The 16548-nt window shown below is 34.1% G+C and overlaps 1 protein-coding gene across 1 annotated transcript in view; it reads right to left on the reverse strand.

Moving 5' to 3' along the window:
• YME1L1 (YME1-like 1 ATPase) overlaps positions 1–16330 on the reverse strand; it is a gene marked incomplete at its 5' end in the record, with an annotated part of 21812 nt that extends 5482 nt beyond the window's left edge. Inside the window, 14 exons of the mRNA XM_009572320.1 lie at positions 325–480; positions 862–974; positions 1481–1543; positions 2007–2139; positions 3502–3654; positions 5265–5355; positions 6198–6280; positions 7103–7210; positions 7302–7452; positions 8601–8710; positions 10362–10460; positions 12507–12669; positions 15186–15360; positions 16238–16330. Coding sequence (XP_009570615.1) covers positions 325–480; positions 862–974; positions 1481–1543; positions 2007–2139; positions 3502–3654; positions 5265–5355; positions 6198–6280; positions 7103–7210; positions 7302–7452; positions 8601–8710; positions 10362–10460; positions 12507–12669; positions 15186–15360; positions 16238–16330 — 1691 coding nt within the window. The remainder of the gene's footprint in view (positions 1–324; positions 481–861; positions 975–1480; positions 1544–2006; positions 2140–3501; positions 3655–5264; positions 5356–6197; positions 6281–7102; positions 7211–7301; positions 7453–8600; positions 8711–10361; positions 10461–12506; positions 12670–15185; positions 15361–16237) is intronic.
• Between the last annotated feature and the right edge of the window lie 218 nt (positions 16331–16548).

Consider the following 16548-nt stretch of genomic DNA (forward strand, 5'->3'; position numbering starts at 1 on the left):
GAGCCTGTATCTTCCTCTAGGCTCAAGTACAACATGCAGCATTTTTGATAAAAAGAAGTATCAAGTCTTACAGAAGGTATTCCATACTAGATTTAGATTTTACATGACTACTCTCTGGTCTCAAAAGGTTCTATTCAGAATAAACTAAGAGAAGACTTATTTGGTTTAAAAAAAAAAAAAACACAACACCCAGCCCCCCCCCAAACCAAACCAAACCAAAAAACAACAGTATAAAAACTTCTCTCTTCCTCTGTAAAAGTCTTAATCACACAAGAAAACTTCTGTACTGTAACATCAATGTATGTCTCCTGTATAAAATCCTACCCATTAGAATTTTGTCCTTGGAGAATTCTAGTTCTTTCATGGTTACCATATCTTTTCCATCAACAGCTGCCTTTAAGGCAGCTTGATTTACAAGATTCTCAAGCTCTGCTCCAGAAAATCCTACCGTGCCTCGTGCAATTATTTCTGGATCAACAGCTGTGGGGAAAAAACAAAACAGACTTGTCATTAGGGTCCATATTGCTCCTGAAAAAGCTTGTATCATGAAGAAATATCAAGAAATTATCAAATTATAAGCAAGTATCATGTTCTATTAAAAAAAATGCATTAAACAAAAAATTTTCAGCTTTAGAGGAAGTGAAGCCTAATGCTTAAGACTCTATGAACTGTTTGGGACTAGAAAGAAACACTGCCTCAGAAAACTGTCGTAACACTACATACTAGACATTTTGTGTGTTCTTTACTGAGACACATGGTAAAGCCACAATTGCTGATGCAATAAAGGACTAATACATGAGTGGGCTGATCCAGTATAAAAACTGTTACATAAAAAGATATTACAGTGAGGTATTTACTTACATGGATCATACTTTATTTTATTAAGGTACCACTTCAGAATTTCTGTACGACCTCTTACATCAGGCTTGGGAACAGTAACTTGCATATCAAAGCGACCAGGACGTATTAAAGCACTACGGGAAAAGACAATTTAATACACTGACTTAAAAATGCTGCAGTAAACTGTTACTAACGTATATAAGGAACAAAAATCTTTTTGATATTTCTAAAGACATCTACATAGACTATGTCTGGTGCGCAGCTGCAAAGAATACGTTTTTCTTATCTGTAAAAAGACAGATGAAAAATATTTATTACCAACCCATTTTAAAGGTTTTTTTGCTTTTGAAAATTTTGCATTGCAAACAAGGAATGCAGCTAGTCAATTTAAGTAGAAAAACTTCCAGAAATTTTAGATGCTTAGAAACACGTTACTTATTTCTCCATATTTAACTCAACAACCTTTTAAATGCCAAAAACTGGTCAATACACATCCTTTTTAAGAGGGAAAAACCCCAGCTGTAACACTGTAATACTTGAAGATTATTCACAAGCAACTTTGTTGTTGTTTTTGTGGGGTTTTTTGTTTGTTTGGTTTTTAATACATGCTCTGTAGAAACGATCAATACATTATACTCACTTATCTAACGCTTCAGGGAAGTTTGTTGCACCGATAATAACAACACCTTCATTAGGTTTAAATCTGTACGGGGAAAAAAGGGTGAGAAAGTTGGGGGTTTTTTTGGAGACAGAATTTACACCTTTTTTTGTCAATAACTACTTCTATTTCTTATTTCGGATGACCTCAACTGGCCAGTCAAAAACACGCTGTCAAACCACAACATGTGATCCAAGAATGACTATGTTTAACCCAGCAGGTGGTTAAAAACATGCCCTGATCTCAGAGTTGAACTTCTTCCTTTAGATATATAGCCAGCCTAAAAAATTGCGAAATTATTTAAAATAATTGCAGCTATCGTGCTACTACAACTCAGAAGCTTGTATATTCTTTACAGTAAGGCCATTAATGCCACTGTTGGCAGTACTAGAAAGTGGTCATAAGAGCATCTTAAATTCATATCCTTAAAAGCATTACAAAAAAATTACGAAAAACATCAAAGCAGTCAGTCAAGCACCTTCTGTGCCCTCAGAATCCATATATTTACCCATCCATTTCAGCAAGAAGTTGATTAATGGTCTGTCTTGAATAGGGATGCATTGGAGATTCAATTCTCTTCCCACCAACAGAGTCCAACTCATCAATAAATATAACGCATGGTGCATTTGCTTTTGCTTCCCCTGACAAAAAAAAAATAGCAGGATACTTCAGCCACACAAAAGAACAGACAGCGTATCATGTAATGTAGAATTCTACTATTTCTATTAGTCTTGGATTATAAAGTGTTCTATTAGACATCACCAGAACTGTCTTGATTTTAGCCTAAAGAATGAAATATATTTTTGAAATGAAGCGGTACAAAGAGAAGCAAGGTTCTTCATCTCCACATCAGCTTATTCTTATCATGCTACAAGAAATTACTAGTAAAATAGATTAAGAAATTCGTTGCATTTCATATCAACTCCCTACAGCAAAACCTATGAAATTAGGCTTGGGTAGAGAACATTGACCTATTAAATAAAAATAATATGAAATGTGATGGGTCTAAACACTAACTTATTTTAATAGAACCTGTTTGTTATTTAACAGTGAAGACCTCACCCTCAAGTTTACAGGTATTAAAAACACAAAACAAAAATACAATAATAAACTTTAAGACCATCAATTAGTACATGCATACCAGGACGCAACTCATCTCATCCAGCTAGACATATCTGTAACATTGATATTAATGTACAACTCAGTCATCTAAACTTCTGTAGTCAACAGAAAGAAATGCACATTTTAAGGTACAACACATGTTACATTTTGCATCCCTTCCATGTGAAGCAAGTCACATTTCTTCTACAAATGCAAACTACTTTCTACATTGTATATGCTTGACACTATCAATCTCCCATTTAAGAGAGAAGTTGGATTCCCCCCTCCCCTGATAATATTTATTTGCATACTTAAAATAGAAAGCCTCTTCTGTGAAAGTTATCAATCTAAACATTAATTTTAAAAGTTTCATTATAATGCCCTTTATTCTGGACCTGTTGATGGGTGTGAGAAAGGAAATCTCAGCTTAGTGCTACACTATGATCCTGTAAAACTCTAATTCAGAGAAAAAAAAAAAAACAATATAAAAATATGTGGGAAGTAATTGAGGTTAACACTATTTTATATCCTAAGTTTACACTTCAATTCAAATTTACAATAGTTTACATATGACAGTAAGTAAATTATAATTTAAAATATTCCATTTAGTTCCATTTATAGGACATGACATTCTAATTAAATTACTTCTATTCTCTCTGGGAGTGTTGTAACATCAGTTATAATTTTTGCTACAATTTCATCTGACAGCTAAACAAGATTCTACAGTTAATTGATACTCACAAAATTCTGAGATTTATCTACACAATTAAAGTTTTGTTTATTAGCCTCATACACTACTGCTTTCCAGTAACCAGAATTGTACCTAATCAAACCTTGTAAACAACACTGCATATTTAATCTCACACATTAAAAGATTTCAAACCCACAAATATTTAACTTACTGAATAGGCTTCGGATGCGACTAGCTCCTACACCAACAAACATCTCATCAAACTCGGATCCAGATGCATAATAAAATGGAACATCAGCTTCACCAGCTACAGCCCGTGCGAGAAGAGTTTTACCAGTACCAGGTGGTCCAACTAACAAAATACCTAAAAAGACCAAAAAACAACAAAAACACCAAACCCACACAGTCTTATTATACAGGTACTGTTTCTTCCATGCATTAGAAGAAATAATTTACACTTGGCTTCAAAAAGCCGTTAACATCCTATTTCAGATACTGTTCATTACTTGCAGTCTGAAGAAGCTTCCTATAACAGATCTAGATACACTCTGATCCATATTGAAACAACAACAAAGACTTGTTAAGACTATCAAATAAAAACAGAAGCCTGAATTATTCTACAAAGTTACTGCCAAGTCCCTAATAGTGTCTTCTTCAAACTAATATTTTCCTAGCCGTTTCTGAAAGTGGAACTTTTTTTTTTTTTAAATTAAACCATTCCAAGTAGTTGACTTTAAACAGCACTAACACAAAACTGACTTACCAGGTTTACATATTTCAGTTTCACTTGGCCTTCTACTATGATCAAGCTTAATAATCCTTTTGAATGAAAACATTTGTTTCTGAACTGTCTAAAGCAGTTAGCAAGCGCTAAAAGTGCTGAAAGCCATACAGAAGAAATAAAGGCCTTTTAAGAGTTCAGTTACATAAACCCCCTGCCTTTCAAGATAAAGGACTACTCTATGTTAGTTTAATAACTAAAGAAGTTTTGTCTAACCTCAACATATTCATTTGCATAATACAGGTTCTTTTTTGGACATTTTTGCATTATCTTGGGTAAGTTTTCAAGACTAAACTTATGTTACGTATGTTTCTCAGATGAGAAAAGGAACCACAGAATTAAAAATTTTGGTGACAGGAAGCTATAGATATTGTTATAAAGACAGTTAAAGGAGGGGGGGGAATACAGACCTAAAAACCTCTGGGCTACATAAAGTTCTACTCAAAAAGGCATTAACACCAATTATGCATAACTTTATCAGTAAATTTTTTTTAATTCTATGTTATGTTCATTGACAAAGTAGAAGAATTTTTGTAGTTCAGTACATTATCTCTAAAAGGTTTACTTGGGACTTCAAAGAAATATCGATTCTTAACCCTGTAAAGAAGGCTGCTAACAATGATAAACACAGGTTTGATTTCTGAAAGGCTTTTTGGAATCTACAGTCCACTGCTTTGCACTGTCATAGCTTATTACCCCTAATGTTATTATTGAATTTTTTTCAAATGTAAGATGTATCCAGGCATCTTTGCTTCTTCTATCTGAGTATCTCAGATACCTCAAATTCTCTGTGGGGGTAGGCAGTAGTGACCAATTTTTACATATGGGGAACCGAAGGTAAGACAGGAAGCATGCAACATAACTACCTTAACCTCCACTCCCCCACCCCCAAGTACCTCATTTAAGGGTATCTTTTAATAAAGAAGCTTTTGCAACTCTCTCTGAAGATTCATTTGTTCCTCAAATATTTTAAATAAACAAGGAAATTCACTACCTATGTCTAACATTATTTCACTATTTTTCCCAAATACGAACTAAATACAACAGTATATAACCAAACTTTTTTGATTCCCTAACTAAAGGAAAAAATATTCAGAAGCTAGGCTGTAAATTAGTCATTTAGTATAGAACAAAGCTACAAAGACAGCCACGGCTACATATGATTTTCACTTCTGCTGAGCAATGATTCTTACCTTTTGGAAGTTTACCTCCTAGTACAGTAAATTTATGTGGGTTTTTCAGGAATTCCACAACTTCTTGCAATTCCTGTTTAGCTTCTTCAACCTACACATTAAAAACATGCCACAAAATATAACTAAGCATTTATAAAATACTGCATCTTTTTTGTGAGTTTTGTATTAGAGAGTTAAGTCTAATTGTGTATTGATCAAAAATACACAACAGAAAGAGGAGATAAAAGCATACTACAGAATTTGTGTGGATATCAAGTGTCCATGAGTTTAATTCAACCTATTTCCTAGAACCGTTCATAGGAATAATCAGTAAACACTAAAGTTAATAACACTGAAGGAATAACCAAACAGTTAAAGACCAGATCTGACCAACAAAATAAATACAGATCAAAAATTCTACATCAAGATTAGTCTAATTAGTTAAAAAGAGATTAATTCTATCTATTTGTCCAAGAAGGTCCTCATTTTGCCACTGACAGAGAAAGAACAGTCGAATAGAAAAAATAAAGCTATCCCATCAGCAGTGACATGCCTACTTCTTTCTAGGAATCTGTATCTCCTGTCCTAATATCAGATATCTGAAAGAGATGGTACTAAGAGAGAAATGATCAAATGGCATTACTATCTTCTTGTATTAGTCAACTTCTGCAAAAAATAGATTAACATGGATACTTATGGCCTGCCTTTTGCTATTCTAGCCTTTAAAAATGTGATTCAACAAGTCGAGAGTGCACCTTTTATAAGGTATTAAATGCCACAAAGATATAAAACAGAACAAGAGTGGTTAAAACCCTCCTTGATCTTGGAGTGGTCAATATATATATTGAAGGCTTCAGTTCACACAAAGAAATTTCTTGAACAGAGTAAGACATTCTTCAGGCTCACAATGATCAGTTAAGCAAGGACTCACACACACTTTACTTTTGAACTTACCCCTTTTACATGTTCAAAGGTGACATTTTTCAACTGGATTGGATCAACTGCTGCATCAAAGATACTCGATGTTCGAAAGCGCACTAATAGCAAACAGCAGATGTTGAACAACAAATTTACACATGAACTCATTTCATTCCAAGACTGAACTTTGCACTTGAATGCATACCATTAAGCCATAACTTTACACCTGCATTTTTAAAAGGGCATGTTTCCATTTACAAGTGTCCATCAAGAATGAGATTTATTTTTAAAAAAAAAAAATCTTTAAAATATTTGCAGTTAATTCAGTGATGTAAGTGCTTTTTAGTCATTTGCAGTACAGAAAGCCCTGCATGCAAAAGCAGGTACAAAAAGCCAGAAGTTCCTCCTCAGTGCTTCTGCACATAGCCTAACTTTCTTGAGACCCAGGTGACAACTTAGCAGGAAGCTGAAATTCTCCATGTACATTAGCTCAGCCTTTGATCCTTCCGCTATTTCCAACAGATTTCTGAAGATGATAATTTGGCCATGCAAATACCTAGTTGCTATAAACCAGGCTGTGATTACAAATAAAAATCAAACCATTCTGCCTACTGCTGACCTAGATAATGCATCATCTAAATTCAAAGACAAACACCTAATTGGTGAACAGTCTGACTTCTTCTCTGCTTGGTTCCATGTAATTGTTTCACCAAAAGAATTAAAATAATTATACTAACAGGCAACTTTTTTATCTCCATAAACATTTTGTGACACTATTGTCTGAAAGGCTGTAGCCAAAAGCAGTAAATAACTCTCCTCTTTCATTAGTACGTTGAAATGTTATCCTAAAACAATCATAATATCAAAACACATTTAATTTGTGCTAAACTTGCTGGAAGAAACAATGCAAGTGAAACAATGGGGGAAAAAAGTTAACTAACCAGCGTCAGAAAACGAGCCTTTCCCAGGTAAAAATGACGAATATATAGCAAGATAAAAACAAAGAACAAAGAGAAAGAAAGAAAGCAAACGTGATCTTCTTAAGGAATCTGTAAAAGAAAACAAAAGAAGTTTTAAAATGGGCTGAAATAAACTACTTTCTGAATGTAAAGACAAGATACATGAACTAAAACAACTTACCAAGTGTTTTTTGCAGGAATACCTGTGCTTTCAAAAAGCCTTCTGCAAAACCAGTTTTAAAAGCATCCTGGTGTGCCTCTGGGATGTTTTTTGTTTTCATTAGCGTATCTAAGTTTTCAACATCAATTCTTCGTTTTCGCAGAATAAAGCCCTAAAATATTTTCCACAGCAGCATTAGTATACACTAAGTTTTGATACATAGTTAACTTACTACCGGGCTAGCATGGGGGGGTGGGGGGGAAGCATGTAATTCAGGTGCTATGGGGTTAGTTAGATGACACAGGGCAGTAGCTTGAGTGAGGAATCACAATGGCTCCAAGCAGGGGCACCCTGATTTTTGCTGAACAGGTCAGGTTCAGAGCCCTCCTGGACCCCAGTTCCAAACAGAAAACGCAGCCTAAGGCAGATTTGTACACAGCTAGCTTTGTACACTGGATTCAGTGGGAGTTATTAGCTTAAGCTTCATTAAATCAACTTAAATTGTTTCCAAATGTGAAATATCTTCGTAAGTATAGTTTTGACAGAGTTTGATCAAATACATCTCATATACCCTCATATGCCATTACCAAATTTAAGAGCAGCACTGCATAAAGCTAGCTCTGATTTATCTTCATCCATGGTAAACCTAGTCCACAGATGAAATAAACCACATATGCCTAGAAGAAAGGGAGAGTTCAAAGCTAATTTACACACACAATAAGATCAAATACTTTAATTAGCCTGACTTCTGTCTAACCAATTAGAAGCAAAGACTACCTAGGTTAACTTGGTTTTGTAAGTGCTTGGCTACCTCAAACCTGGATAATTATCTGCTGAATTAAAAGTATATAAGTGAGTTTGTAACCCATAAGAACACAGAGCTGAAAATTTTTCTATCTTAAAAATATACTAGCCACAATTAAGTCTATTCTTAAAGCATCAATCACATGCTGAACTGCTTAAAGAAGATATACATTCTTGTATGTTAAACTACCTGTATTTTTGTTTAAATGAATACTTCATTTGACTCCAAGCTATTTTTAATAAAGCCACATAAACAGAATACGAAGAATTTTATTTATAGGGTTTAAAACCCTGAAACTACTATCCTAAAAAATTCAAATAATCTTTATATTGATGATATATGAAGCAAATCTGTGTATTAAAAACAGTATGTTGTCGTTAGCTGAAGTTTTAGAATTAAGAAGCTTTTTCACACTAGTGAAACAAAACACCTTTGGTAAATTGTGAAGGTTCATTCAAGAGAAAGAGATGGTCTGAATAAGCCCAAAACAACTTCATAATGCTACTCGTATTTACCTTCAAAAGTGAAGAAAGTGAATTTTTTGTTTCTGTGAATTGTTCAGATGTTGACTGCAGACGTCTTGCTCTTGATCTCAAAGTCTTAAAGGTCCGTGATTGTATGTAAACTTAAAATAGTAATAATAAATAAAAAAGTTAAAAACTATCCATTAGTACCACTACAAAAAAAAGGCCTAAGATATTTCAGAAACTATTATATGAGAAAGACTATCATGATCGAACTGAAGATAATCTTCCCAAAATATCCACAGTAAAAAACAGAAAACTGTATGAAAGACACTTCTGGGTCTAATAATAATAAACGAATAGTAAATGGATAGTTCGGTGCTCATGAACCATGTTTGTAATCTAAACTTGCAAGCAAACTGCTTACTGTTTCACAATATATTTTTCCCCATAAAATTTTTTGTTAAAATAATCAGGAGTTCACGTTGTGAATTATAGATAACTGGCCAACCCTATCACCATCTCAGGGAACAGAAGAGACATATGGCGATATTAAATCCAGGCAGGCTGACAAACACGAAACATTCAGAAGGTAAACCAGAAGGATGGGAATGAAGGTTCCTACTCTAAGATAAGCTTTATCTAAAAGCTCAGCTGATAAGGTGCCCTGAAGAGATCTGGAATGGCTTAGGTGTGCTGTTAACTTAGAAACTGACAGAAGAAATGAGACCATTTAGACACAGTGAACTTATAGGACTATATGTCATCTTCTATCACATCAGAAACCTTGCGATGGAGATTTTATCACATAAATCACAAAGGCCAAGAATATTTATCTTCTTTCACTACCATGTTCTAAAATAATCAGTAGTTTTAACTAAGCCTCATATCATAGAACAGTACCAGATAAAAGGAACTTCTGGAGGTAATCTAGTCAAATCCCTGCTCAAAAAAGGTCTAACTTCAATTATCAGATCAGGTAGCTCTGGACCTCATCTAGCTCAGTTTTGAAAATCTCTAAGGATTAAGATAACACAACCTCTCCAGACAATCTGTTTCAGAACTTAGCCATTCTCATTGTGAAAATTTTCCAACAGGAATTTCCTTTGCTTTTACTTGTAATTGTTGCCTTCTTTGAGGTGTACAAGAGAAGGGTAACTAATATGGCTCCAATAGCAATAAGATCACTCCTTGCCTTCTCTTCTGCTAACTTTAAAACCTCAGATCCTTCAGCTTCCCCTGTACATTAAACGCTCGAAAATCTGCACCCTTTTTTGTGGCCCATCACTGGGCTATCTCCATTTTGTCAGCATCTCTCTCTTAACCATGGGACACAAAACCAGACACAATATCCAGATGTAGCATCAGAAGAACTGAATAGAGGACAATACCTGAACTCCCTGAGGTCCTGATTATGTTCTTGCTAATGCAGCCCTGTTGTTACCCATCATACATCCAGTAGTTTAAACCAGTCACCAGGCACCTTAGAAAGTTCATCTGGATGAATACCAGATTCAACATATTTGTTGATCCAAAAGCTCATCTATCATCTTTTAAGAATACGATCCACAAATACTGACATCTTTGAACAAGATTCTATAGTTACACCATGTTTACTAACTTAATTCTGGGAACATATTACTCAAATGCAAAAATATCTTCATGATTTAAAGTGTTAATATCAATGTAAAGTTCCTCCTGGAAGTTTACCGGTATTTTCTGAGTGACGCCTCTAAGACAAAAGTAAAAATACTTTCCCGGACTAAAGAGATACTATAGAGATTCAAAACAGTGTAGTTTATTGTTTTATACCTGGCCAACACCGAACATCTGAACAGAAATTTTGGAGGGGATTAGGATGCTGTCTGTACAAACAAGATGAGCGTAAAGCACTGAAAACATCCACGAAACCTGTAAAAATATACAGCAAAGTGTAAATACACCTTATATTAAATGGCAACTAAACATTACTTCTCACATAGGTTGTTTTTTCTTTCTTAAATATTAATTCTATTTTGCTATTTACTCTATTTTACGGTCCTTCAGGCATCTGTAATTAAACAAATTAACCATTACCAGTACATAGGTTAACGCAAAGAAGTTAACTATCTATGTCAGGCACTTTGCAATATACCAGAATTTTTTCTAATTAGAACTTCAAAAAAAATATTGGTACCCAGAATCCTGAATTTGAAGTTGTATCTGAGAGGGAAAACTCTGCATATCTGTATAGAGCTGAATAAAGTTATCTGGACTGGACAGGAATCCAAAGACTTTCACGAAGCTGAAGGACCAGCATTCAACCAATCATTCAGTCTCAAAGGCTTTGAAGAACAGATTGCTCATGGGCATTTTAAAACAGACTATGTAAAATGTATGAAAACATTTTAAACTATACTAAGTCTACTTAATTGTACAGTCCTCGTGCAACACAGAAACAAGAAGAAATAAATAAATAAGAGTATCATAGTGAAAAAGTTATTAGCAGATTCTATTTCAAGCACACTATAGACTGCAAGACAAGAGGACTGTCATTTATCTGTTGTTTAGTTACCAAAAGCTCAAAGAACTCATCCTCATTTAGCAGGCAAGAATTATTTAAGAAACATCAGAAACCTGGGGACGGAGGGCAAAAAAATTGAGGCCAACCCTACAGATTCTCTCTTCCATAGTAATTCAGAAGCTAATATAATCACAACAAGGGTGGGGTTTTTTGTTTATTTTACATATTCTGAGAAAGTTATTGAATCAGTTAGATACATCCAGGACAGCAAAAAAGAACCCTGAAAGTTCCTACTAAATTTTTTGAAGTTATATGATTGTAATAACAGCTTACAAGCTAACAACTGAAGTACTGAGGAACTATGGGAAGGAGAAAAAAAGATTAGCTATTAATTCTACAATGCTGTATATTCCACAATCTTCTACAATACTGCACACTGGCTAATCTAATACAACATAATTATGAACACGTTAGTTTAAAACAATAGTAACAGTCATCCATAGCGTGCAGTGCCACCCACACCAAAAATACCTTCTTGAAGATTTAGCATCTCCCTTGCCTGTGGCAGTTTTCCACCTATAACCTTGCCTGTTCAACTGTGAACGAAACCACCAGTCTGGTGAGCTTCCAAGTTAATCTATCAAAGCTTTGAAGCATTTGCAACTTTTTTCTTCACATTCAGGAAACTGCCTCTGGGCTAATTTTTTTATATCTCACATCACAATGCAATTTAATACTTTTTCTCTAATAGCAGCCCTGAGATGTTCTTCTTATGCTCTTTCTCTCAACTGCAATACCATATAGGCAGTATCTCAAATGTCAGCTATATGCTGCTTTTTCTAACACATTCTTGAGCAGCTACAATGGCCTTGCTTCCCATATTTTAGACTAATCACAAAACATCTTTAACTGTAAGGAACCATTCTTGGTTTATTTCAGCAATGAAATACTCTACAGGGACTGGTAACAGTTTGCCACCCTGAATTCCTTTCTAATTAATATCCTCATGTAATGTTGCTTCAGGCAAAAAATGAATAACAATGTAAACTGGAGATGTTCATGACTGTTACATTAGTAGATTAGCAAAATCTAGTTTCTTCTATTTGGTGAAACAAACTGGTGAAAAAATTCATAGCTCAGATTCATCATTAAGAGACAATGCACTTGTACTACAGCTGAGTTCAGACAAGTTTAATAGCAGCCAACTTCAAATCTGAATTTGAAGAAACAATTCCAAAATCTGGGTTGAATTTTCTATAATTCCCAAGATTCGAAAGCACCACTCTAAAGACAACCTGTATACAATAAAAAAATACATTAATACTCTTTTTATTAAAGATTTTTTTAAACTATGAGTTATCTACACCATAAGAGATTAAACTAAAGAATAACTGTGTTCACCTTTATAATCTAACTCTTATCAATTCTCATAAGCACTTTACTCTGAAACATACCATGCTTATTTTCAAAGAAGGACTCAGCAGATATGTACGATGTATGCCACTGTGAAGAGACTTTGTTTTCCATACAGTAGCCAGGAAGCAACCTGTTCACCAATTCTTTGAACTGATTAGCTTTCAAATCAGACAATCCCAGATCTCTTAAATTAAGTACAGACTGCAAAATAGAAATAAATGTTCAAAATTTACTTAAGATTACCTTCGGGGAAAAAAATTTAAGAATAACTGATTTAATTTTTTGGCTCGATACAGCATCTATATTTCACAGTTCAGACTGAAATAAAAAAATTCTAAATGAAGATAAATGAATGAAAGAACATGATTAAAGAAAAAATATTTTCTACTGTCAATGCAGAATAACTTTTCCATTTGCACACATTGATATTTTCATTGTCACAGTACATTTATGACAAGTATATTTTCTTTCCAATTCAGTCTTTTTAACACCTTCCTGCTCCCTGATGAAATAAGGCACAAAAAAAATGTAGGTTTCCAATTCTTTCTACTCTTTATGATAGAGCAAATGGAGAGTGAGAGGGGGAAATATGTACAGCAATTGCCATCCATTACATTTCATCCAAGTGAACAAACAGCAAAATCCCCCCAACTCTTTTTTTTTGGCTAGCCTTTTTGCAGATAGCGCAGCAGCAACACATAGACTGGATATTTAGAAACTATACCTAGAGTTAAAATCTTAAAAAGCCACGAGGGGGGTAGACACACAATGAAACGCAAAAGTTTCTATGGGGAAAAGGGATCTGGGATTTCCTACAAAGCAAAGAAACTATGAAAAAAACAAGGAGGTAAGGCACATACACTTGAGTTACTAAAGAAGTAACCTTGATCGAAGTAATTTTAATCTTGTATTTTACAGATAGGAAAAAATCTTTTTATGGGAGAGTATGTTTTAAAAATACATATTGGTTTGGACCCTTTAAAATATCTACTAGTCTCTCAATATTGCTTCTGCAGTAACATTTTCTTAACTGAGAAGTAAATATTCTATTCTAAATGTATTTGCACAGATATATGATTTTTGATTTTTAGAACTTTATGGACTATATTTTTGTTTTTCCTAAATTGTTTTTACGTAAGCTTTATGTTGATCTACTTTCAAGGTGAAACTAGATTTCCAGTAAAAAGACATACATGAAAAATACTTGAACAAAATGTCAAAAGAAGCATTTTTAGAACAGATTCCTAGATGCACCCAGAATACCACCATATTCAAAGTCTATAGTTTAAAATGGATTTCTTAAGTAAACAAAGTATTCTGTTTTAAAGGCTAGGGTAAAATTGCTTCTGGTTCACTTATACTCAAAGTAAGTACAAATACATTTTTAAACATCATTTGACTTTTACACACAGTTTAAAGGAGTAGATCAAGCCTTCGTACTTCAGCTTAATAATTGCTTTGAAAATTACTGAAATGCTAAATGGGGGAGAAGATTAAAAAAAAAAAAGTAACATCTTCTGTGACCCTTCAGAAGAGGTTACTACTTCCAAATACAGATTTAACTTCGCAGCAGAGAGGCTTCACATTCTCAAATAATGATTTTTGCCATTCTAATAGTCCAACTTTATTCAATATTAGAACTGCATGTACTATGTCAGTATTTGCTGATTTTAAATTTGAGCTTAAGCTTTATTTAAGCTTAGGTTTATTATAGTCTAATCAACTTGCTTTAAGAACTTTCTTTAAAAATACTTAAACTAAGAGAGACTTTTTGAATTATTATTTTTATACTTTTATCATTCTAGGAGGAAGCAAACAGGTGTATAATGAATTAGAGAGAAAATATTAAATGTGAAAAAACCCCTGTATTTAAAGGAGGCCAGATTCTCTTGCTGGTTAGAAAGACAAATACAGAACTGAATAAATGAAACACACTTTTAGTTTCACTCAATAATCCAGGTCTCCCGCTGAAATTAATTTTTATAACTAGAAGCAAATATAGAATCACAAAAAAAAAAACCAAACACGGAATCACAACACAGGGATGATTAGTACAATCCATGCTGATTTCCAAAGTTCTGCAGTTAGTGAGAAACTCCTTGTTTTCCCTCCCAAACACTTCCTTAGTTATAGCTTGTTGTAAGAAATGAGTTGAAAGAGAAGTGGCAAGATCGCATACTACTTTGCACTTTCTGTATTTTGATTTTCAATGTGAAGAACCAAAAATACCTAATGATAACGAAAGATATTTTAATAGAAAAATAAGAAAACATGCAAATATGTTATTTAATCTCTCAAAACCCCGCAACGTATTTTAAGTTACAGTCTGTTTTCTCACAAGCGATAATGAAACAAACTTTGCTAGAACTCAGAGTGTGAAAAGTCAATAAGGGGTTTATTAACAGAAAAGTTATTGTTACTTTAGAGCAAGAAGCGTTAAGTTGAAAGTGAAAACAAATTCTCTTCTGATTTGCAAACTACTACTGAGACAAGTACTAGCTTTTTTTCTGATTAAGGAAATACAGTATTTTCATAGAATCGTTACTGCCAAAGCACCTACAGACTGAAGTTACATTCTATGTGTTAACATTCTGTTTGTTTAGTTACATTACATTATTTTATAAAACAAGTCAAATGCTACATTCACATAAACTGATATTATTCAGATTTAATCCAGTTAAAAGCAAACCACCACTTTTTCCAAAGGTTTTCAGTACCTCACTCTTCTGAGGATCATGCTCCGGGGAGGTGTCCCTCTGGACAGGCTGTACGGATGCTGTGCTGACAGTAGTAGTGGAGCTTTTTGGTGAATGAAAGGCATTGATAAGGTGACTCAGAGGAACAGTAGCCTGGGGGGGGTGGAAATCAGATAACGATTTAAGCTTGTTTAAACTATTTAAACATATCTCCATTACAAACCCTGACTTATAATTGTGTATCTTGTACACTGCCTTTTAACTGAGGACTTCATAATAAACCACATGAACTTAGCTTCGACACCATAGTGTTAGCTGATACCTCTATTTAAAGAAAAAAGTTTAAGTACGCATGACAGATTAGAAGCTCACAAAGCTTGGAAGAGAAGAAAAAAAAAAGGCTACATTTGCTGGTTTTCAAACATAAGCATGGTTTAAAGAAAACAATCACTAGATTTGCAAATACAGAACTAGGTTGATGAACTCATCAACTCTTAGAAGATGCAAAGACTGCCCTCAATTTGCACTTAAGACAATGTTTAGTTACAAAAAAATAATAGACACTTCTAATAGATTGTTCTCAGCTGAAACAGCAGGGAAACAAAATTGCTACTACATTTAATACTTCCTTCAGAATTTTTTTTTTTTCAATTTTTTCCCTTTTTTTTTATGTATCACTTGTTTGCTGTGTTAGGTATGTGCTGTTGCAACCAGATGACAGAACAGTACGGATTGTTGCTGTCTTCTGACAAATATTACAAACTTAACAATCATTTCATGCAAATAAAATATAAAACTTTGTGAAACTGGATGTTTTTCCCTTGTAGTCACCATGCCCCCATCAGAGTCAATTAACTTACATTCCAAATAGGTGTGTTTTCCCCACATAGCAATAAAAGACACAAAAAAGGAAACATAATCAATATGGGGAGAAAGAGAGAGGAAAAACAATAACAAACAACTTCTACACTGAACAGTCTGCAAGTTGACACCATTCCTTGAAATGTTGAAAACCTGTTTACAGTTACAGTCATTCAGGAACTTTGTCTTCTTTGGAAGAAATGTTCACTTACTAAACTGAGTCTGCCTTGGCGTCCGCCAAGACAAAACTAAGATCACCATTCTGATAAGACTTCACAACACAGCCACAGAAGAGAAGTAATGCTCTTTAAACAACATGAACAGAAAAAGAACAGTAAATGAGGTATTCCATCTATTTAGTGGTAGGCCTTAATTTCAGACTTTAATATGAAATATTATAACATAGTAAATTCTAGATTATCCCTGGACAGATATCCAAGCAACAGATCTCATCAAGCTGGTTTCCCTTGAACCAGCTTGAACAGAAAGCTCAGTGGCTGCTTTTGAAGAGCATTGAATCATG

This window comes from Fulmarus glacialis, unplaced genomic scaffold, assembly GCF_000690835.1.
Source record: "Fulmarus glacialis isolate BGI_N327 unplaced genomic scaffold, ASM69083v1 scaffold45992, whole genome shotgun sequence".
In the NCBI taxonomy this organism is placed as follows: Eukaryota; Metazoa; Chordata; class Aves; order Procellariiformes; family Procellariidae; genus Fulmarus; species Fulmarus glacialis.